This window comes from Barbus barbus (assembly GCF_936440315.1).
Source record: "Barbus barbus genome assembly, chromosome: 1".
Taxonomy (NCBI): domain Eukaryota; kingdom Metazoa; phylum Chordata; class Actinopteri; order Cypriniformes; family Cyprinidae; genus Barbus; species Barbus barbus.
Genome location: NC_136729.1, coordinates 30579170 through 30603480, shown reverse-complemented (window position 1 = coordinate 30603480; position 24311 = coordinate 30579170). Strand labels below are relative to the sequence as shown.

The 24311-nt window shown below is 38.4% G+C and overlaps 2 protein-coding genes across 3 annotated transcripts in view; one reads left to right on the top strand and one right to left on the bottom strand.

The window, feature by feature from the left end:
- The window catches only part of LOC306842504 (lactadherin-like), a 14920-nt gene extending 4484 nt beyond the window's left edge, over window positions 1–10436 (top strand). The window contains exons 4-11 of one of the 2 annotated variants that reach the window (XR_013781773.1): window positions 4006–4119; window positions 4361–4542; window positions 5399–5554; window positions 6244–6388; window positions 6508–6710; window positions 6912–7067; window positions 7816–8085; window positions 8214–8976. Coding sequence is in view for 1 of the 2 variants with exons in the window: in XM_079373421.1 (XP_079229547.1) it covers window positions 4006–4119; window positions 4361–4542; window positions 5399–5554; window positions 6244–6388; window positions 6508–6710; window positions 6912–7067; window positions 7816–7959 (1100 nt within the window). In the remaining variant the exon portion in view is untranslated. Of the gene's footprint in view, window positions 1–4005; window positions 4120–4360; window positions 4543–5398; window positions 5555–6243; window positions 6389–6507; window positions 6711–6911; window positions 7068–7815 lie in introns of both variants that reach the window. The other variant, XM_079373421.1, reaches the window with a different exon arrangement.
- LOC306870216 (aggrecan core protein-like) lies at window positions 10200–24311 on the bottom strand (the record flags this gene model as incomplete). Its single annotated transcript, XM_079417346.1, has 18 exons — window positions 10200–12017; window positions 13048–13230; window positions 13305–13449; window positions 13545–13627; window positions 13708–13866; window positions 15101–15214; window positions 15999–16112; window positions 16318–18035; window positions 20033–20141; window positions 20256–20549; window positions 20729–20856; window positions 21082–21256; window positions 21885–22220; window positions 22385–22678; window positions 22762–22889; window positions 23495–23669; window positions 23775–24158; window positions 24236–24311. 18 exons carry the CDS (start codon window positions 24309–24311, stop codon window positions 11935–11937), a joined length of 4698 nt encoding a protein of 1565 aa, XP_079273472.1. The 3' UTR covers window positions 10200–11934.

Below are 24311 nucleotides of genomic sequence, written 5' to 3'. Positions count from 1 at the left end.
TATTCTTGTTTTGATGGAAAAAGAAACATTAAGAAAAAAATTACTTTGGTATTTAATAATTCATGCATCAGAGGAGGTAAAATCCAAAATTGAAAATTACAGATTTTTAAAAATATTAGAATAGCATTGGCACTGAAAGACCTTCAAATGCAGCCAGGAACATTCCTGACAGACAGCCTCAGTGCAATTAGGCAAGACTTAATCAAGCCAAAGAGGTTTTATACTTAAGAAGAACTGTACGGACCAGTCTTTGGGGATTATGGAGGTTCTAAAATATTTCCATCTAATATCCTGGCCAGTTTCAAACAATAAAGATTGAAAAGCTAAAACTAAATCACATTTGGTATTTTGTTTGTTTGAATTATTTGGCAAACTGTTAAGTTGCTTTCTAATTAATTCCCTTTTCTTAAGTCGTTTAGTATTAGGTTCAGAATAGATGATGCTTCAGTATTATAAAATTTAATAACACAAAGTAGAGTCCTCAAGACACCTTCTTCAGCAGCACATCTGACCTAGATTGATTGAATCTAAGTGTATCCAGACCTTGAGCAGAATGATTTTTTTGTGTTCTTCAATCCTCTTAACAGTTTAGGAGCAAAACAACTTCTGTTGTTGGGACATGAATATGGTGTTTTCTTTTCTATTAAAGCTGAACAAAAGAATAAGAAACACATTGTTTCTACGTGTATCCAGCTAGGCTGTTAGTTTTGTAATACTTTTCTCAGACCAAACAAGGTAAAATGCAGCCCACTAAATAATTAACTGCTTTAAATTACTTTTTTCCACATCAATCTACACTCCATACACCATAATGGCAAAGCAAAAAACAGGTGTTTAACATCTTTGAACATTTATTAAAAATAAAAAACTTAAATGATTCCATTGCATAAGTAATCATACCCTTATCTGTAACAGTTGAAATTTAGATCAGGAGCATTCATATTGCTTGTAGGTCTTACTACACTTCGAGTGAAGTTAAACTGTGGCAAATTCAATTGAATGGGTATGATTTGGAAAGGCACACAAATCTTAATAAAAGGTTTAACAGCTGAAAATGCATATCAGAGCAAAAACCAAGCCCTGAGGTAAAAAAAAAACTGCCTTTAGAGCTCAGAAACAGGTTTGCGTCAAGCCACACATCTGGGGAAGAGTTCAGAAAAAAATCTGTTTCATTGAAGGGTCACAGAAGCATGTAGTCTCTGTTACCCTTAATGGAAGAAGTTTGAAAGAACCAGGATTCTTCTTAGAGCTGGCCTCCTGGCCAAACTGAGCAATTGATGGAGAAGGGCTTTGGTTAGAGTGGTGATGAAGAACCTGATGGTCACTGTAGTTGAGCTCCATTATCATATGTGGAGATGGGAGAAACATACAGAAGGACAAACATCACTGCAACACTCCACCAATCTGTGCTTTATGGCGGTGTGGCCAAACTCAGTCCTCTCCTCAGTGAAGACATAAAAACACACTTGGAATTTGCAAAAAAAAAAGCACCTAAAGGACCCTCAAAGACTGTGCAAAATAAGATTATCTGGTCTAATGAACCTCAATAGGCCCTAAGTTGTTTGTACTCTACATAAATTATATTTGTAAAGTGTCTAAAGTATTAAAAATGATTTTGTTTGCTGATTGTACAAATTTATATCGTTCCGGGAAAAGTTTGGAACAGCTTCTGAATACAGTGGAAATCGAACTGATGGTTTTCAAAAAATGGTTTGATGATAACAGACTTTCACTGAATTTAAGTAAAACAAAGTTTATAATATTTAGTAATCGACAAAGTAATAATAAAGTGAAATTGATGATTAACAATGAGGAAATAGAAAGAGTCTATGAAAATAAATTTTATAATTGATTATAAATTATGTTGGAAATCACATATTAATCATGTAAAAACAAAGATGTCCAAATCCATTGTAATATTAATAAAACCTATTTTGAATGAAAAAACTTTATATATATTGTATTGTGCACTCATAGTTCCATACATTACTTATTGTGTGGAGGTGTGGGGTCACCCATATAAATCAAATTTAAATTCAATATATAGTTTACAAAAGAAAGCTATTAGGATTGTTAAAAGGGTTGATTATTACGAACCAACAAATCAATTGTTTATTAATTTACTTGCATTAAAATTTGTAGATTTAGTTGATTTATATACAAGGCAAGAACTAATGTTAAAAGTAGGTGTTTATCTGTCAAAGGGATAATTCTATGGAATAAACGTGATAAGGAATTAAAAGTATGCAATTCACTTTGAGTGACAACTCCTTGAGTGGCCCAGTCAGAGCCTGGGCTTAAATGCAATCAAATATTTCTGAAGACACCTGAAAATGTGTGTCTGCCCCCATCCAACCTGACGGAGCTTGAGAGGTGAAGAGGTGAGGGGAACAATGGCAGATAATCTTGTTGTATCATACCCAAAAATACTTGAGGCTGTAAAGGTGCTTCAGCTAAGTACTGCATTAATGAATACTTATGCAATATACTTATTTCGTCTTTTTTTTATTTTTTTTTATAAATTTATGAAGTTGTGACAATTCTGTTTTTGCTTTGTCATTATGGTGTATGGAGTGTAGATTGATGTGAAAAAGTAATTCAAAGCAGTTTAACATAAGGCTGCAACATAAAATGTGAAAGAAATGAAGGGGTATACTTTTATAGGCACTGTATATATGTCAAAATGTTTGGGATTTATTTTTATATTTTTAAAGAAGTCTCCTGATTATCAAGGCTACGTTTATTGCCATTAATCAAAAGTACTGTAAACACAGTAATATTGTGCAATACTTTTGCTATTTTTTTTATATATATTTTATATCATGTAATTTATTCCTGTGATGATAAAGCTGAATTTTCAGCACCCATTACTCCAGGTTTCAGTGTCACACGATCTTCCAGAAATCATTCTAATATGCTGATTTGCTGCTCAAGAAACATTTCTTACTATTATCTTGAAAACAGTTGTGCTGCTTAATATTTTTATGGAAACTGTGATTGTAGTTTTCACTATTTGATGAATAGAAAGTTCAAAAGAACAGCAGTTATTTGAAATACACAGTCGAAGGGCAGTCGTGGCCTAATGGATAGAGAGTTGGATGTTCGAGTCTCGGGTCCGGCAGGGATTGTAGGTGGGGGGGGGGGGGGGTGAATAACCAACACTTTCTCCACCCTCAATACCACGACTGAGGTGAGACCCTTGAGCAAGGGACCGAGCACCCAACTGCTCCCCGGGCGCCACACTTGGAGCACACATTCTGAGTATGGGTCACCATACTTGGCCACACACCACTTACATTTCACTGCTGGTTATACTCTGTATAATTGTGTATGTGACAAATAAAAATCTTGAATCTTGAAATATACATATTGCGTCACATTATGTATATCTTTACTGTCACTTTTAATAAATTGAATGCATTATTCCTAAATAAATGTATTAATTTCTTCAATAAACACACTGATAAAATGACTAACCCCAAATCTTTGAGTGGTCGTGTAAACAGTGAAAAATTATATTCCTCTTACATTTTATATGATTTATACCATATATTTCTGAGAGAAGAAGTTTGCCCCCTAGTGAAGTCTATAGTAATTGCAATAAGCCAGTTTTAATTATTTTTTTATAAAAAATGTTTAATTTTATTTTAACAACTTTAGTGTTTAGAAAATTGTAAAAACAAACATCCTGTAAAGTGTTTAATTTCAGTAAACATGCTGTAGTTGCAGTTTGCAGCAGTTTACTGGAAATGCAGACCATCCCATCCCACCCTGTGCTCCACACAGAACTCTTTGTCCCCTTTGAGGAAAATTAGAGATCCTGTAGCCACCTGTGTGAGTGCACAGGCTGAGCATTGTGCCACCCCACACCTCAGTCGCCACACTTATAATTATACATTCAGCTGCAGTTACATGACAGCTCCCTTCCTCTGCAGAGAAGCGTCCCATTACAACATGTCCAAATTACTGTATACTTAATGTATTATTTTGGGTGTTCTTACACAGATGTGAATGACTGTGCAAACCAGCCTTGTAAGAATGGAGGCCTGTGTCGTGATCTGGATGGGGACTACACCTGCCACTGCCCTTCTCCATACATTGGGAAGCAATGCCAGCTACGTGAGTTTTTATATACAGCCAATGATTTTCTGGTGGCAGTGTTTAATGTCAATTTTGAATGCCATAACATACATTTTTGGGTACCTGGTTGACCCTGAGTTCTGAGTGTTTTGTTACAAATTACCTCAGAGTATCTGAGGTACAGCAGCTTAATGACTATAATAAACCAAGTAGCAGTAAGCTGGACAAGACAATATAATGTAGACTTAATGCCCTATTAAATGGTGCTCACATGGTGCAGGTTGTACATCTCTGTTGGGGATGGAGGAAGATGGAATAGTAGAGTCCCAGATCTCGGCATCCTCCGTACACTCTGGCATTCTAGGGCTGCAGCACTGGGGACCAGAGCTTGCACGCCTCAACAATCAGGGCCTTGTCAATGCCTGGAGCTCCGCACCCCAAGACAAGAACCCCTGGATTGAGGTTTGCCAATCAGCCCATTTACTTAAACCACTTTTTTATGAATATATATTTTCCATAAAATGGAAATTGTGACAATTGGATCTTTGATAATGGCAAAAAATGGACAGATCGGAAAGAGAAACTATGAATGGTTTATTAAAAACTTTAACGTAAAGAAAATTTTAAAACCAGGTTGATGTTTGATAAAGGATAATACAAAAACAAACATAAAATATATAATTCTCTATGGAGGCTGCAGTGTTGCATCCGTATTCACTACATTCATATCCATTCAAGTGTCACATACTTTAAACTAGTAAAACAATTTCTTATAACATACAAGAAACTGTTGACTGCAAGCTTTTCATGTTAATGGTGTGGATGCTTTTTAAAGGCCATTTCTGGTGCACAGTACCAAAAAAAGTATTTAAAAAAAGGTTTTTATTGTAATGTTTTATATATAGTAATCACTGTATGCATCATGTGCTTGTATAGTAAATATTTTTTAAGGCCCATTAACACCAAGAACAATAACAATAAAGATAACTATTTCAGTGTCCACAGCCACGCCAAGGATGATAATGTTCTGTTTATTATAAGCGTGTCCTACAATTATGTCATCCGCCGCTTTAAATGCTCAAGCTCTTTAACATTGGCATGGATTGGTTATCAATTTTCTGAAAGCGATTGCTATCATTCCTCTGAGCCGTTATTGTTATAGGTGTGGTGTGAACTTTCTTATTCTCATAGAAATCACGCAAAATAGGGCAAAAATCACGCAAAATCAGGTACAAAATAGGACAAAGGGATTCAGCTTCTTTTTGTGTACATCTGAAAAAGATGTTCACACTTCCTGTCCGTGATTTTCTCGTTTTAGGTTAACATGCAGAAGAAGATGCGCCTCACTGGAATCATTACACAAGGAGCCAGCCGCATGGGGACAGCTGAGTTTGTTAAGGCTTTCAAGGTTGCATCCAGCTTTGATGGCAAATCATACACCGTGTACAGAGCAAATGGCCAGAGAAGAGACAAAGTAAGAACATTACAAATCTTATCTTCCTTTTGTGTTAAAGGGATAGTTCACCCAAAAATGAAAATTCTGTCACACTCATGACGTTCCAAACCCGCAAGTCCTTCGGTACACAAATTAAGATATTTTTGACGAAATCTGAGAGCTTTCTGACCCTGCATAGACAGCAACACAACTGACACGTTCAAGGCCCAGAAAGGTAGTAAGGAAGGATATTGTTAAAATAGTCCACGTGACATCAGTGGTTCAACCTTAATGTTATGACGCTACAAGAATGCTTTTTGGTGGTACTGTCATGAACATGCGGCGAAGACTGACACCGAAGAGAAGAAATTGTTAAATAAAGTCGTTATTTTTGTTTTCTTTGCACACAAAAATAATTCTTGTAGCTTCCTAAAATTAAAGTTGAAACACTGATGTTATATGGACTATTTTAATGATGTCCTTACTACCTTTCTGGACCTTGAACCTGGTAGTTGCGTTGCTGTCTATGCAGGGTCAGAAAGCTCTCAGATTTCATCAAAAAAAAAAAAACTTGATTTGTGTTCCAGAGACAAACAAAGGTCTAATGGGTTTGGAACTAAATGAGGCTGAAAAATTAATCAGAATTTCTGACACATTTTTGGATGAACTATCCCTTTAGTCTTCCTGATGTGCTAAAAGTTATTGTTTATCCTCTTATTTTTTTTCAGGTGTTTGTGGGAAATACTGATAACGATGGAACTAAGACAAACATGTTTGACCCTCCCATTGTGGCCCAGTATATTCGCATCATTCCTGTGGTGTGTTGTAAAGCGTGTACTCTCCGAATGGACCTTGTGGGCTGTGAACTTAACGGTAATTTCAGTTGAATTACCTAGAAATCATTATATTTATATTTATCTTCTTTTTTTGTTGTTGTTTTTTTTTTACTCATTCTTAGCTATTTAGCACTCTCATTTTCCCTAACATGACAGTGCACTCCAGCACAATTGGTTGCACCGATCCGCTGGGCATGAAATCCCGTCTCATCTCTGATGTGCAGCTTAACGCATCTAGCAGCTTCCGCACCTGGGGTATAGATGCCTTTACCTGGTATCCTTTCTACGCTCGCCTGGACAAACAAGGCAAGACTAACGCTTGGGCAGCAGCGAACAACAACCGCTCAGAGTGGCTCCAGGTGAGGCATTTTTTTACACAACTGTCAAAAATAGTCCTTGAAATCATAATAATTCAATTATGCTATAAAACTATCATAAAATGACATGCATAGATCTATCTAAAGACAATAACACTCTAACTTAGTAATTTTCACTAAACTATTATTTTGTTAATTGTGGACTGCATGTTATGTTTTAACGTGTTTTCTCTCTTGTCACAGCTGGATTTGGAGAAACCTAAAAGAATCACAGGCATCATCACTCAGGGAGCAAAAGACTTTGGAGTTGTGCAGTTTGTTTCAGCCTTTAAGATTGCATATAGTGATGACGGACAATCTTGGAGCACCGTGAAAGATCAAATAACGAGAACAGATAAGGTTACAGTAATGACAACATCTTTATTGTAAATACTGTTCAAAAGCTTGGGGTCAGTAAGGAAGAGATTGTAAGAAAGATTGTTTTGATGTTTTAAGTATTAATGAGCATTAGGCTTGACAAGGCTGATCAAAAATAGAAACAGTAAAAACAGTATAAATATTTGATGTAATATTATTGCAATTTATATTTTTATATTTCAGCATAACATTTTAAAGTCTAATTTATTCCTGGGATCGCAAAGCTGAATTCTCAGCAGTATTCAGTATCATGTGATCCTTCAGAAATCATTCCAATATGCTGATTTGGTCAATTTGAAAACAATTTTCAAAACTTGTGCTGCTTAATAGTTTTGTTTAAACTGTAATACTTTTATTTCAGGATTATTGGCTGAAAAGAAGGTTCAAATGGACAGTATTTATTTGAAATATATATTTTTGTAACAATGGGCAAGGATCAACTTAAAGTATCCTTGCTGAATAAAATTATTAATGTCTTTTAAAAAAAGAGTGTTTTGTTTTGGGTGTAGGGTGCAACATCACATGGTTTTGTTTACTGGGTACAGTAAATCTCTCTGTATGAACTTCGAGCTTTACACATCGGGATCTGGATTCTCTTAGGAAATTAATAATTATCAAGCTACTAACTCAGCTTAGTTATGTGTATATAACAAAGGCCTCAAAGCACATAGTTCTTACGTTCAGTTATAGTCATTTCATCTGACTAATTGAAATGTTTTCATTCCTGCAGATTTTCCAAGGCAACATAGACAACAACACACACAAAAAGAATTTGTTTGAGCCTCCGTTCTTTGCTCGATTTGTGCGTTTTCTGCCCTGGGAGTGGCATGAACGGATAACTGTACGCATGGAGCTGCTGGGCTGTGATGATTAGCGGACGTGTTGAAGGCTGCACACTGCCCCTCTCTGCACTGGTTTCACCTGAAGTGTTTCTGCTGGTTGTAGGTGATGCTTTGTTTCAGTCTACATTAGCTTCATCTGTATTGCTTTGTATTTTATTGTATCAATGTCACTATTTTCATGTTGTTAGTTGATCTCACCCCAAAAAGATACTTTGAAGAATGCTGGTAACCAAACAGTTGAGAGTAGCCATTGACTTTCATAGTATTTGTTCCCATGCTATGGAAGTCAATGGCTACTATCAACAGTTGGGTTACCAACATTCTTCTAAATATCTTCTTTTGTGTTCAAAAGCTGAAAGAAACTAATACAGATTTAGAACAACTGAGAAATTTCATTTTTGGGTGTCAGAGAATATTACAAAATCAGAGGAACTGTTAACCTGTAAGGAAAAATTAGACTGATTCTAATTTTTACTAAAAATGTAAGTCTCATAATCACTGACCATTCTTGTATTTCAAAATGCATGTCCTAATTGACAATGAAATACACAAACTCTTTTACTGCTATTCCTCATCTTTGGCGACCGGGATGAGTACAACCTATCCTTGATTCAACTTTTCTGCCTTCTAGCACATGTACAGCACTGATCTGTAATGGAAAAAGGTGAACTTTTATTTTCCTTTTTTTGAGGGTAAGCACACAAAAGCTGTCTACAATATATATTTTTTAGAAATAATCTTGATATATGGGTCTGTCAGAAACTGTGCTGTAAATTAGGAAATGAAATGAAAACAGTATTACCGTCCAGGGAAATTTCTTAGTTCTCACAGTAAAGGTTTAAACTAAGCATGGTAGAGCTGCTCAAATCAATTGACCTGTTTGCACTGCAGTTGCTCTACACTTTATACTACAGTTTATATATTTTATAACTCAATATTATTTTTGTCAACCAAATTCGAATAGAATTGTGCAATTGTGCAAATATTGAGTATTTTTATATTTTGTAAAACACATCGTCTTTAACAATATTAATAAACATGTTAAATATTTGGGCTTTTCCTTACGTGGCTTAAACTGAAGAACAAATTCAATATGTGCTTTTTCATAAATAAAAATGTGCATGAGACTAGGTCAGTCTTCTAATCTCGTAAAAACCTGAAAGAAATTAAGCGTAGCGTTAGTTCTGGCAGGTCACGTGAGTCAAGCTTGCAATAGCTGACTCTCGGCTGATAACATCTGATCCGACACTTATCGCGGCATTCCTATATAAGCGCTATTCAGAATTATTCAGCAGCTTGCTTGCTCGGGAGCAAATTACCCTCCTCCATCCCCAACTCCTCCTTTCGCCACAGTCAGGACTTGGCTTCTGACATTCCTGTTGAAGCAGACTCCCTAATCTTGGAATAATGTGTTACACTAAATGTAATTAAGTACATTAATGATATCTGCTTGGTTCTGTTCTGTTAACCCTTGGGGGGTTATTGCTGCTCTCCCTGCTCATTCATGATAGGCTGCATGGATTTTTGCCCAGAACAGAACCATACCGCCAAACCAAACTGTATGCTAATGACGATAGTGGTCCTGATAGAACTGGGTTCAGTAAATGTCATGATGAAATGAGAGGTTCTTAGATCCGTAGCTTCAAATTTCATTCTTTAGGTCAAAAGCAGTGGATATGTTGAAACATGAATATCATGTCCCTGGACTAGTAATAGATTTGTGTTTTATCTTAAAATATTAAATAATATTATAGCAGCAGATATTTTGATAAACACTAGTATTATTATAATTTTTTTTAAATACATTTAATATTTACTTGAGCCACATTAAATAAATCACTTGTAAATTTGAATGTGTAGTGCTGTTTTCCAAAGGTAAATGCTTTATTCCTGCTATTCATAGACAACACAAATCTACCAGAGAGGATGTTATGCTTCAGATCAACCAGAAGATGGCAGAAGGCTTTAGGCTTCATACTCTCTATAACAAGGTTCTCTAGGCAACATGGGAGAAACAGGTTTGGGCATCACAAACAGCCTAAAAGGGGTCAATTCAGTCACAGGGAAGTTCATTCCTTCCACTCCACCCAATTAGGAAAACATTATCATCTGTTTAAAACTACATTTCTAGACTGGGTTTGGTAAGGTAACAACCATTTTCTTTCCATTACATACCTGTACATTGTGAATAACCTCTCTATGAGTACTCTTTGCCCTTCATTCCTGCTCTGTATGACAGAGTACCGGCCAACACACAAATCAGTCCTGTATTAAACATGATGTATGGAATGTTTTAATGGCATGTTGTTGCATTTACTGTAATACAGGTATTCAGAAACAAAGCTCATCTGAAGACATTCATGGATAAATTGAAATTCTCCTACTAGTAGACAACAGTTTATCACAACGACAGTATCGTCTTATATTTTCCTCATGTTTTCACTATTGACTTTGGTCACTCATCCATCTCAATTAAATAAATGATAGGTTTTCTATGCCACAGAGTATCAAACCGCTTGCAATTCATGAGAAAAAATTTGCATCTTCTGCAGTTCATGCTGCATTCGTCATTTCAGCTGTATCAGATGAAAAAAAGCTATGCTGTATAAAAGAGGCACAGCCTCTTGAACTAAGTAAGCAGTCTCATCACAGAAGCAGGCAAAATGTGAAAATATTCACAAGGCACTTGTCATTAATAGTTCTATCTGAACTATTGTTATAAAATAAAAGCTGTTGGCTGATCCAGGGTCATTCTTGTCCCCATGTAGTTCTGTGCCCTGCACAGTCTTGGGCGACAGATAACATCTAACAAACAAGTACATTTTCATTGTTGGGTTTACATTCATAATCGAATTGGATTTGGCCATCTCTGTCTGATGCTGTTTAAAGGAATAGTTCACTTAAAAATGAAAATTTGCTCACTTTCAAGTCATCTAAGATGTAAATGTGTGTGTTTCTTCATAGGAACAGATTTGTGAAATTTAGCATTTCATCACTTGCTCGCCAATGGATGTTCTGCAGTACATGAGTGCCGTCAGAATGAGAGTTCAAAGAGATGATAAAAACCTCAAGATAATAATTGATCGACTGGAGTTGTGTGGAATACCTTTGGATTATTGTGAGGTTTTTATCAGCTGTTTGGACTCTCATTCTGACGGCACCCATTCACTGCAGTGGATCCATCAGTGAGACAGGATGTAATGCTAAATTTGTCCAAATCTTTTCCAATGGAGAAATAAACTAATTACATAATGAGGTTGAGTACATTTTAAGTAAATTTTCTTTTTTGGGTGGACTATTCCTATAAATACATATGGCTTTTGTGAGGAAAAAGATGGACACACCCAGTCAAAGATGGATGTACTATGTGTTATGCTGTGAGAAATAAATAGATCTCATTTCACATTAGTTTCCAACTCAGACATAACAAATTAACGACATCCTTGTGCAAGCTGTTTTCTTAATCTGTCTGGTTAGGCAATAAAAATAAATACGATTTTTTTTGTAAACATCTTTTATGGCTATATATTTTTTTTTTTTAGGTTTGCATCTCCTCTCCACAATCTAGATGAAAATAATACTTCACAATTCATCTCATCATAAATCATCTCAAATTTAGCTTACTAGCAGAGAAAGACAAAAACGTTTCACTGTCCTTCACAGAGGAAAAACTGGGCACATCCAGCTCTTCACTCAGTACCTTTTAACATAAAACACTAGCTGGTCCAAAAGGAAAGCCTGCAAATATTCACAGACATCTTTAAGAATGCTGCTGGTCTTTCATCTTTTGGTCTCTGAACTTTTGTTGCAGGGATGAGATGAATCACTCCATCATGGCTGATGGCCAATAACTGACATCTAATTTATAGGGGTAGGAATATACTAGATGGGCACTTATCTTGAAAATAACACTTTTTAATCACAAATGCTTCATAATTCAGTGTCTTGGAAAATAAATATAAAACTCGTACTGATTTAAAAATGTATCTCTAACTCTTCAAATCTCCTTAGAGATGTTTCTCCAATGTTGTTGTATTAGCTTTATGAGAGCGATGACCAGAAGGTTCTTTTTGCAGTCCGGATTTGACCTCTATAAATACAAAAACAAAAGAAATCATGTCAGTACCCTTTACATAATGTATAGAATATATGTTTAAAACATACAAAGACGATGCAATTAATTCTTATTTTAAATCTTGTATGATTAAAATATGACATCATATAGATTTATGATTTAAAGGGATAGTTCACCCAAAAATGAAAAATATGTCATTAATTACTCACCCTCGTGTTATTCCAAACCCCTAAGACCTTCGTTCATCTTCAAAACACAAATTATATATTTTTTTGATGAAATCTGAGAGCTTTCTGACCCTGCATAGACAGCAAGGATCCTACCACGATTAAGGCACAGAAACGTAGTAAGGACATCATTAAAATAGTCCATGTGAGAAAAATTGTTGAATTAAGTCATTATTTTTGTTTTCTTTTTGTGCAAAAAAGTACCCTTGCTGTCTATGCAGGGTCAGAAAGCTCTTGGATTTCATAAAAAAAAATCTTAATTTGTGTTCTGAAGATGAACGAAGGTCTTACGGGTTTGGAACAATTTGAGGGTGAGTAATTAATGATATCATTTTTATTTTTGGGTGAAATATGCCTTTAGAATATTTTGGATCAGTACTTTTTTTTAGAAAAACATTTATTCATCAATGACACATTAAATTGATCAAAATATACAGTAAAGACATTTGTATTATTATTTAAAAAAAATAATTATAAAAAATGTAAGCAACAGAATCATTTACAACATTGAAAACAAGAAGAAATGTTTCTTGATCACCAAATCAGCATATTAGAATGATTTCTGTAGGATCATGCAGTAATAGCTGCTGAAAATTTAGCCATAACAGTACTAAATTACACTTATATACAAATATATGAAAATAGACAGCAGTTATTTCAAATGTTAATAATATTTCACAGTTTTACTTTTTTTTTAGTTTTTGATCAAATAAATGGTGAGCATAAGACACTTAACACATTTAAAAAAAATTAATCAACTCCAAACTTTTTAATGGGAAGGTAATGGTCATGTTTTTGGTAATGTTTAAGTAGCTTACTGGCTATGCATTGCACTTGAGGCTTCTCCCACTGCCCATCTGCCATGCAGCGTATCACAGGTAGGTGGCGCTGTGTGAAGTTTTCACTGCACTGGTATCTGATTATAGCATTCACCTGGTAACGATCTTTCTTCTTGCTAAACATCCTGGCATTCTCCACTTTAGGAGGTTTGTCACATGTCACTGAAAGTAGAGGAAGTCAAATTGAAACTGAATCACTAGTGATGTCATTTGTTTGTGTTTGGTGGTGAGCATACCTGGACCTGTTTTGCATGTGAAAGGTAAGTGATAGTTGCAGGGCACATCATTCCATTGGCCATTTTCATGCCAGATCATTACAACACAGTCTTCATCAGACTTAAAATAATTGTCGGGCTGGTTAGACCTCCAATTCTCATATTGCTAAGGAAAGGAAGAGCAAAATCAAGCATTATACTGTATCTCAATCAACAGCTCTATTATTAAAAATACAGCTTCTCAGCAAGAGTCAGGCTTACCAGCGGAAACCCATCTGACCATCGGAAGTCATTTTCCACCATTTTATCATTTAGGCCAATCCACTGATAGTCTTGTGCGTATGCTGTTTCAAGAGGGGGATTGTTTGTAATCAAAAAAACAACACAGATACTTAGGAGCTTAAACACACACTCACACACTCACAGTTGATGAAGGCCTGCTCCTCTGGAGTGATAATGCTCACCAGGTGAGCGCTTAAGTCTCGACAGCGCTGCTCAGCATCCAGCCAGGTCTCTCTCACCGAGAAATGGAAGTAACAGTTGCCCTGAAACTTAGTCCAGCCCTCCTCACAGCTGTGCACATCTAAAGCAACATCACATGGCATATTTACCACTGTTTCACCAGATATCCTCTTAGACCACTATCGCAAGATGTGTAGCCCTTGACATAGGCTTAAATGGTTAGTTCACCCAAAAATGAACATTTTGTTGTTCCTTATTCATCCTCATGATCCAAACCCATATGCAAGATATTATTAATTAAACCTGAGAGATTTCTGTCCCTCCATTTAACGTCCATACCAACCAAAATTTGACATTCATAAAGACATCATAAAAGTAATCCATGTGAATCGAACAGTTTAAATGAAGTCTTGTGTAGAAGCAAAACCGCTTTATATGATGAACAGATTTAATCTGACTTCTATTCACACAAACATTGATCAATGCACATTCATAAAGCTCATCAAATAAAGTCAACAGAAGCTCAACCGATAATAACAAGCCTCATTGATTCTCACGCATTTTGTGGAGTCAGTGGAATGGACGTCCAGCTGAGGCACACATATCTCTCAGGTTGCATTAACATACATACATTTCATTTGTTTAGAAGATGAACGAAAATCTTATGGGCTTGGAACAAAATGAGGGTGAGTAAATAATGACAGAATTTTCATCTTTGGGTGAGCTATCCCTTTCATACTTGCTATACAGGGAAATAAGAAACAAACAAATGACAAATGTATGATGGAATGTGCTGAGGGATTTGGATAAAGTCACTTTATCTTTCAGTGTTTAAAACCAGTGTTTTAAGTAAGCGACAAATGCCTTTAACGTGGCATAATATCAGCTTATCAGATAAAGTGATTTTCCACAATCGTGTAAAAGTATTCCAGAAGACCGACGATTAAATTCCATATATTACGCCAAGAGAAATATCCAGCAGAAAATGAACAAATGAGATATTTCTAGTCGCTGCTCAGATGGAAAATATGAACTGGACACTTTCTGTTTACCTCAGACCCTTCCTGTGTAAGTTACTAAACGGTTATAGTTTCTTCTTGCTATATTTTTACAGTACCTGCAGATGCATCATTGCATCCTGAATAACGCTGATGTTTAACTGCAACAGATTTCCAAAAATGGACAGACAAAACTCTCTCACACACATACAAAAAACCCTCAACAATCCCTACTCGACACAAATATGCCCTGTTTCCAGGGACTTTCATTCCACTACAGCAACATCTAGAGCTGTGTATCACCTTAAAGTTGTTTTTGAAAGACCGTTAGTAGAATTAGCTGAAGCAGCCTCATACCAATCTCACAGCGGTCTCCTTCGTAGCTGGGCAGACATAAGCATTTGAAAGTGTCCTCCACCTCTGCACAGGTGGCTCCATTGGCGCAAGGGTTTGAATGGCAAACATCAACCTCTGCAAAAAATGTTTAGCGATTAAAGCTGACTACTATGAAGATGCCCTGAGGAAGGCCAAGCTTAGCAGAGAGCACCATTGAATCAGAACTCTTGGAGCTGCTTCTAAACGAATCTCTTGCATAATTATACCATCAATATTTCGATAAGCTGAGAAGAGACACTCAGTAAATTGTGGTAAATTGAAGGAGAGATCAGAGTCAGTTGCAGCTGCTGTAAGAGCGCTGACCTGGGATCAGTTATTAGCCGCTCATCATGAGGTGAGCAAATCAGCACTCTTACAGTCCCAGAAACAGAAGAAGAATTTTAGAGTACAGATTCATATGAAGATGGACGAGAAGTAGGAGCATGTACCAGCTGTTAGCAGGCGTGCTGATTAAACCAGACTGCAGCAAAGGCACAGCGGAACAAAAACAACACAGGTGAACAGTCCCTGAAAAGACATCTGGACACAAGAGTTGAGTAAGTTGATAAGCACTTAACCACACACACATGCCACATAACCTGTAAAATGGACTGTGAGGACATTAATCAGGCAAGAGCAAACTGAACAGAAGTTATTTACATAAAATGCAAAACAGTGACACACTTAGAGACAATCATTTGATTCATTTGAACCCAAATGTGAGCCTAAAAAAGCAACAACAGCTGTTAAAAGCAAACAGGATGGTTATTCATAATAAGAATGTTGATCAAAATGTCCAATATTCAAAATAAAACATTTTAAAAAGTAACCATAATTTACGTGACTGATTCAATAACTTAGTCAATTCAGTCTGACTCACCAAACTGGCACTCTTCTCCATGCAGTCCAGGTGGGCAGTGACAAATGCCCACCCCATCCTTCACCGAACACACCCCAGCTCCACAAGGGTTTGGTTCACATGGGTTAAGAGAAGCTATTATAGTTTTTGAGAAAGAAAGAGAGCAACACATGATGAAAAAAAACATAATAAAAAGGAGCAGTTTTTTTCTCAAAAAGAGGTGAGAAGAACTAGATTTCTATATTTATGATCCACCAATGAGCCAGCCATTGATAAGTCTGATAAGTCATTTTTGTCTCTGTTCTATATTTTAACACATTTTACACAAAATGAATCTCACCATTTGCAACAAGCCCTTCTGTGACAGAAGGGCCCTGTAAAGAAGTAGGTTCTGTGGTAGAAGACAAAATTGCAGAAGTAACAGTGTCAAGTTCACTTGTGATTCCCTCTGGTTCTGACAATGGAGGCAATGAAGGTCCTGCAGCATCCCTGTACAGGCCAGATGGCCCTTGAGCAGATAGTACATCTGAGGGAGCATCACTGGAGTTCACTGCTGGCATATCTTCAGTAACTGGGATCCATTTATGTTCTTGTCCACTAGCAAAGGCACTTTGGTCATCTCCACTTCCTGAGGACAACCTGACGGTGCCACTGTATTCCACCTCCCCCCTTCCTAGTTCCATGCCTTGGAAAGGCTTGTTGGACATGTCCACCATGCCATTATTGGAGAAGAACATGATATCACTGCTAGCTGATTCCCCTGATCTTTCCACTGATTCAATGGCATAGCCTCCAGATGTAAATCCACTTCCATCACCAGACCCAAACAGCAAAAGTCCAGAAGCTTCCTGCTCACGAGGTTTTTCTGTAAGATCAATGAAGCCCGACCCCAAAAATGTTAGACCAGAAAACTCTAAACCACTCCCAGAGCCATTGTGGACATCGCTAACTTCAGATATATCACCACTCATCCCAGATATATCACCACTCATCCCAGATATATCACCGCTCATCCCTGAGATATCACCGCTCATCTCAGACCCTGAGATTTGTCCTGATCCGCTGAAATCCACATGGCTTCCACCCAGCTCTTGTTCTGTTAAATGTGGAGCAGTGGACACCTTCACCCAAGGAATATCCACCATGATGTCACCACTGCCATCGATGAATGAAATGCCACTGGATCCTCCAGAGGGAAAAATTCCTGATGGGAAAACGCTGAATCCTGAGGACTCCTCGGTAGAGCCTGATCCTGAGGCGATGCCAGAAAGGTTCCCACTCTCGTCGCTTTCTCCTGAGCTGCTGTAAAAGTCTGAGCTAGATCCACTCTCTTCAGAGCTGTACCCTGACCCACTTTCTGATCCTGATCCAGAGGTGTCCAATCCGAAGAGACCTGAGCCATGGCCAAAGGGAAAGGTGAGGATCTCTGTGCCTGCCTTCCCAGCCTCTTCGGGTCTTCCTGAAGCTGATCCAACTCCTGAAAAAATTGAGTCACTTCCTGAAAAGGTCACTAGGATATCTAAGCCACTGCCAGATCCTGAAGAACCTCCAGACCCGCTTGGCAGATCCCCACTCCAACTGGCCCCAGAGGAGTCTCCACTTGACACAAATGACCCACTTGGCTGATCCCCACTCCCACTGTCCAACAGACTGTCTATGCCACTGGCCCCAGAAGAGTCTCCACTTGACACAAATGACCCACTCGGCTGATCCCCGCTTCCACTGCTCAACAGATCATCGGTGCCGCTGATTCCAGAAGAGTCTCCACTTGACACAAATGACCCACTCGGCTGATCCCCGCTTCCACTGCTCAACAGATCATCGGTGCCGCTGATTCCAGATGAGTCTCCACTTGACACAAATGACCCACTCGGCTGATCCCCGCTTCCACTGCTCAACAGATCATCGGTGCCGCTGATTCCAGAAGAGTCTCCACTTGACACAAATGACCCACTCGGCTGATCCCCGCTTCCACTGCTCAACAGATCATCGGTGCCGCTGATTCCAGATGAGTCTCCACTTGACACAAATGACCCACTCGGCTGATCCCCGCTTCCACTGCTCAACAGATCATCGGTGCCGCTGATTCCAGAAGAGTCTCCACTCGACACAAATGACCCACTCAGTTGGTCCCCGCTTCCACTGCCTGACACACTGTCAGTGCCACTGGCCCCAGAAGAGTCCCCACTTGAAACAGGTGACCCACTCGGCTGATCCCCGCTTCCACTGCTTAACAGATCATCGGTGCCGCTAGCCCCAGAAGAGTCTCCACTTGAAGCAGGTGACCCACTCGGCTGATCCCCGCTCCCACTGCTCAACTGATCATCAGTGCCACTGGCCCCAGATGCGCCAGATCCAGAGGGTTCCGCAGGGATAGTGGTAGGAATAGCTCCTTCTGAGGAAACACAGATACACACAGAATCTAAGGTACTGCACCAAATTTAACACTCCTCATGCATTAAAGGGCTCCTATTATGCCTCGTTTTACAAGATGTAATATTGGCCTTGGCTGTCCCCAGAATGTGTCTGTGAAGTTTCAGCCCAAAATATCCCAGAGATCATTTATTATAACAGCTGGAAAATGTCATTTTTGGGGTGTGTCTAAAAAAGAGCTGATTTGGAGTGTATGGATTTAAATACAAATGAGCTGCATATTCCCGCCCCGTCTCCAGAAGAGGATACGTCTCTCTGCATTGCAGATCTACAGCAATAAACAGCAAAACAGCAACACAACAAAATAAAATAAACACAACATAACTGAGAGTGAGAGAACCGGTGTTCAGCCATACATATGGGAAGTCAAATGCACTGAAAGTGGGACGAAACAGCGCAATGTTAGAGCTTGCACCGTGCTGACCTGTTATCGGCGCGGATCAATGGAGCGAGCCGCGTGACCGCGCTACCGAACTAATCTCGAGCTACGAACGGCGCAAACTAATACTTAATGTTGGCACACAAATACGGTTAAAACGCTAAGCACTATAACAACATGACATTCACAAACGAGTCTGGAGTGATACACGTATTTATGTAGATTTTGAGGCGCACTACCTTGAAAAACTAAAGTAATCTGCAGCTCAGATGTTGAGAGAAAATGAAGACTCTTATGTTTAGTCTTCAGGGAAGTCGTGGCCTAATGGTTAGAGAGTCGGACTCGTAATCCAAAGGTTGCAGGTTCAAGTCTTGGGCCGGCAGGGATTGTAGGTGGGGGGAGTGAATGTCCAGCGCTCTCTCCACCCTCAATACCACGACTGAGGTCCCCTTGAGCAAGGCACCGAACCCCCAACTGCTCCCTGGGCGCCGCAGCATGAATGGCTGCCCCCTGCTCCGGGTGTGTGTGTGTGTGTTCACTGCTGTGTGTGTGCACGTTGGATGGGTTAAATGCAGAGCATGAATTCCGAGTATGGGTCACCATTCTTGGCAGTATGTCACTTCACTTTACATGCAAACAGAGCACCAGGATTGCTTCCGAGACATTGTTGACGTTACAGCTGCTCAAGCGCGGAGAAAATGAAGGACAGTGTAACCGCTGAGGGCGGAAACTATAGCAATGCAGGGCTGTCAATCAAACTCTGTGGCCCGGCCCTCCGAAATGTGATGTCACACTGCGGTGAGAATCAAAATGGCAGGCCTAGTGAGACTGACTTGGTTTAAAGGGGATTAAAAAATGTGGAGTGGGTGGATTTTTATTATTGTAGGGTGGTTGCATTCACACACTGCCAACACACATTTATGTCCAAACACCTTGTAAAAGTGGATTTTGCATAATAGGTGCCCTTTAAAATACATTAAAACATGTCGAAAAAACATTGCAGTCCCTCATCAAAGGTCAATAAGAGTGTATTGATCAAACAATTTGACTCTTATTTCACTTCTTACGGTAAGCCAATGCTAATTCAATTCCTCAAAACCTAATAATATTTATGAATTACTGTAATATATATTAAATATAACAAAATATATTTGAGCATTTTTAAAATAATTATTCAGATGTATGATTTATGCAAATTTTTGTATCTTTATTGTCACTGACTTGTGTATGTATCCTGAGATACAGTATATTACCAGGTCTGAGAAGAGCAGGGAGGGATGTCACGCTCACTATCATTTCCTCTGTCACCATCACATTTGTTTCACTTTCATTCAGAGACAGATCCAGATCCACTATATGTATAAAAAAGAGGCAAATATGTAAAGAATAATGTATGTTGTATAAACACTCAACAGACTTAATGTTTGTGTATGACCTATATATAACTACACTGTAGATGTATTTACCCTTGATGCAGTATGCATCAAATTTGGAGTGCAGGTCAGGAGAGCCAGTTTGGTTAGGAAACTTGTAAACTGTGTGAACTCCAGCGTTTCCTCCACCACACTGCTGTCGCGGGTTATTGATGGGATAACGTACACTGCGGTCAAGAAACCAGCCAGCACGGCACTTATCAAAGCCCTGCTTCCAAGCGGCATACAGGTCTCCTGTGGAGGCCAGGGAGGCATTCTTGCCCTGGCAGTATGCCACTGCCTCACCATAAGTGAATCCCTCGAATGAACTTGCATGGAAAACTTCCCCTGAAAATGTGAACACACAGAGTGATTCAGAGTTATTTTTTTTCCCATGAGAGAATCCAGCTTTTTAAATTTTTTTGTTTTGTTTTACTCTCAGAAATTTTAAATGGAAGCAATTTATATTTATTTACCTACCCTTTGTCCACACAACAGTTTTTATGTATTTATGTTGAGTCTCTTACCCCGTAATTTGTCCACATAGCAGTAAACATCATAGCGTTCATCGGCAGAACGCAGTCCATAAGACCTCACACCAGGAACATGCTCCAAATCACCAGAACATTTCTCACGTGGAGACATAATGGGATACCTGCATAATCATCATTTACATTCATTTGTAAACATACTGTATATACTTGCAGTATGAGGCAGATACTTGCCACAAATATTTTTCTTCACACTTTTAAGTTTATAAATGGTAAATATATAATGAAAACATTATAATTTATAAAATAGAGATAAAACTAGACACACAAACAATTTAAAGAAAATTGAACAGTTCGCCACAATGTTACAATTGTGCAATGAATCCTACCTGACAGTCTGATCTAACAGCCAGCCAGCGTCACATTGATGGTAACCAGACTCATAGGCTGCCTGCAGTTGCTGGGCACTGGCAATGACTGCACCGATGCTCTGACATGCCAGTTGAGCCTCGACAAAGTCAAAAGCATAACGACCGGAGCTTGCACGATAATGGAAGACCACCCCTGCCGAGGGAATTATTAACAATGGGTGTTAACAGATTTATCCAAGTTACATGTTTGTAAAACTGAAACACTTAATTGTCTTTTTGTAATACATTTTTTTAATCTAGTGCAAAGATTCTTACATGCTATATAAATTGTCTTCAGAAATAAAAAAAATATGTTATATTTCAATATGTTTTATAGTAAGCTGCTACTTCACTTTAATATACTAATTTGCATTTAGTCTAGTTCAACATCTAGACATTTGTTCACTGTGGTAATGATATAAATACGTTGACACTGATGACAATAAATAACAGTAAAATCGTGCATTTTCATGATTTATCTTGGAACAAGGAAGGATTTGTCTTGGAAGAGGAACAGGAACAGTGTAACCCTCATAAACCTCATTGGTCTCTGTATGTGTTGTTGCCATGATAAATTTGATTATGCATATACTATAAGATGAACTGAAGCCACCGTGAATAAGACACATAAAGTGGTCCACAAGAATTAATACATATATAATTAATATTAACTGTAAATTATGGTGTTTTGCAGTCAATACATATGTACGTCAAATCACAGAGAACAACAGAATAATGCTTCACATTCATTTTTATTGTATTGTTCTCATATTGATACATACCTGTGGCGGACATGATAGCTTCGGTTTCATTCAAACGGGATAAATCAGAGGAAAGATCAGTCCTATCAGTGACCCCTTCCACAGTGTTCACAGAGCGGGGGGGTGGTGAAAGGGGCTGCTGGGAAATATTTAGTGCAGTATATGGGAACTCGACACTAGTGGTCACTGATGGCTTGTATGTTACAACTCCTCCCTGTAGTTCACTTTTTGTGGAGGTGGACTTTAAAAAGACCTGGGGCCTTTGTGTGATTGTGTCCACGCTCAGAACACCACTGCTGGCTTCTGTAGTCATCACTATGTCGAATGGCAATAGGCCAGAACCTTCTTCACCCATTTCTAAATAAAAATATATGAATAATATACACCTGTCGGTACCTAATCAATTAGCACACACATTATTGTGGATCAACAAGGATAAACAATCAAATAACATATATGTATGTGGATAAACAATCATAAATGATAAATAAGGAATAGCTAAATAATAGAGAACTTTGTACCAGAGTAGCAAAATGCATCATAGCGGGAGTCTGAGAGAGGGTAGCCAGTCTGATTGGGAAACAGATAGACGGTGCGCACTCCCAGCAGGCCACCTCCACACTGCGGTCGGGCGATGTTGATGGGGTAGCGAACGCTCCGGTCTGCCAGCCAGCCTGCATTACAAACATCCATACCACCCTTCCATGCTAGGTACAGTTGTCCTGTGGTGGCCAACTTGGCACCCAGCTTTGCACACTCAGCTTCTGCCTCCTCAAAAGTGAATTTGTTAGGGGAAGTAGTGTGGAACACTTTTCCTGTGAGAAGAAATGGAATGTTTCTTAGCATTTCGATGTTCTTCAAAGAAGGCATTTAGTTCTCTGCCATCTCAAACAAGTACCTGTCATTTTCTCAGCAAAGCAGTACACGTCATACGTCTCATTCACGTCTCTTACTCCATATGTCCTCACACCTGGAAATTCATACTTGTCTCCATAACAAGCCTCACGAGGATCATGAATAGGGTACCTTTATTCCACAACAAATAACAATACTTCCATCACATTTTCGAACAAAACTATAGAACATTAACTAAATATACATTACAATTTTTTTGTAATATTTTTGGAAAAAAGCTACAGTAAACCCGTTAAACTCTTAACACGCAAAGATTGTGTACCACATTCACATCATTTTTAATACGTTTAAAAAATACAGTATAATCTTAATATTTTAAATTTAGTTTTTATGTTTGAGATTATATATCTTCATATTCATAACAGAGAGTAATTCTGAATCTCAAACGGTAAACTTTCAAGTGTCAGCTTTTACATACAAGCATTGGCCATGTTTTACGGGCAGACCACTTACAATGAACTCTTATTCATCATGTGGCTTTTTATTGAACTACCTCTGTTATTATCTGTATATATTAAGGTTATCAAGCAGACTGATATATTCACATTACCTCATTTAGTGATATGCAGAAGTTGTAAAATATACATCCAGCAATATGCCATCCAGTAACACCTGAAACTTTTTAGTCTATGTTTTTATAGTGAGTTTCTGGACACCACAGCTGCCATTTTTACCGTAAATTTAACAGGATTTTTTTTACATTAAAGGTAACTGACCTGGCGGTCTGATCTGCAAGCCAGCCAGCATCACACTGGTGGAAACCCTCATCATAAGCTGCTTGGAGTTGCTCTGGAGTAGCAATCACTGCACTGTTTTGAATACAGGCTGCCTTGGCCTTCTCAAAGGTAAGGGTATATCGTGTGGTGATTGCACGATAGTGGAAAACAATACCTGTACAAAATACAAGTACATCTATGTCACATTTCTGAGAGAAAAAAGCACACACATACAGTCATAAAGTAATATTTTCTTTAAGGATCCTCTCACAAATGGTACCTTGAACTTGAACGTCAACAATATCATAACCGTCCTCCATCCCATGCATGACCTCACAGCGGTACACTCCCGAGTCATTGGAATGGAGCTCAGTGATCTTAATGGAGGCGTCTGTGGGTGTCATGGAGTATCCAACCATGGTGATCCTATCCAGATATCTTTTGTCAATGCTTACTACTCCTTCAGATGCCACTAAGATGTTTGTGGTCTTTTCTTTGGTGACCAGACTCCATTTGATCCGGTGAGACAAAGGGGCAGTGGTGGGGGCACCAGGGTCATTGACTGTGTTGTCATGGAAGTAGCAGGGCAGAACTAATGTGTCACCCATCAGAGGCTGGAGAGGAAGCTCAATGGGTATGCTGACGCTCAGTGTGCTTTCAGGCTCTGTGATAACATATACAGGTTAATGAGGTTTTCAAGAATACTAGCAATTTCACACAATTTACACAATGAATACGCACCAGTGTAAATGTCATCAAAAGACGCTGTGGCCGGGAAGACCCAGAAGCACATACTCAGCAAAAGCAAGGACAGCAT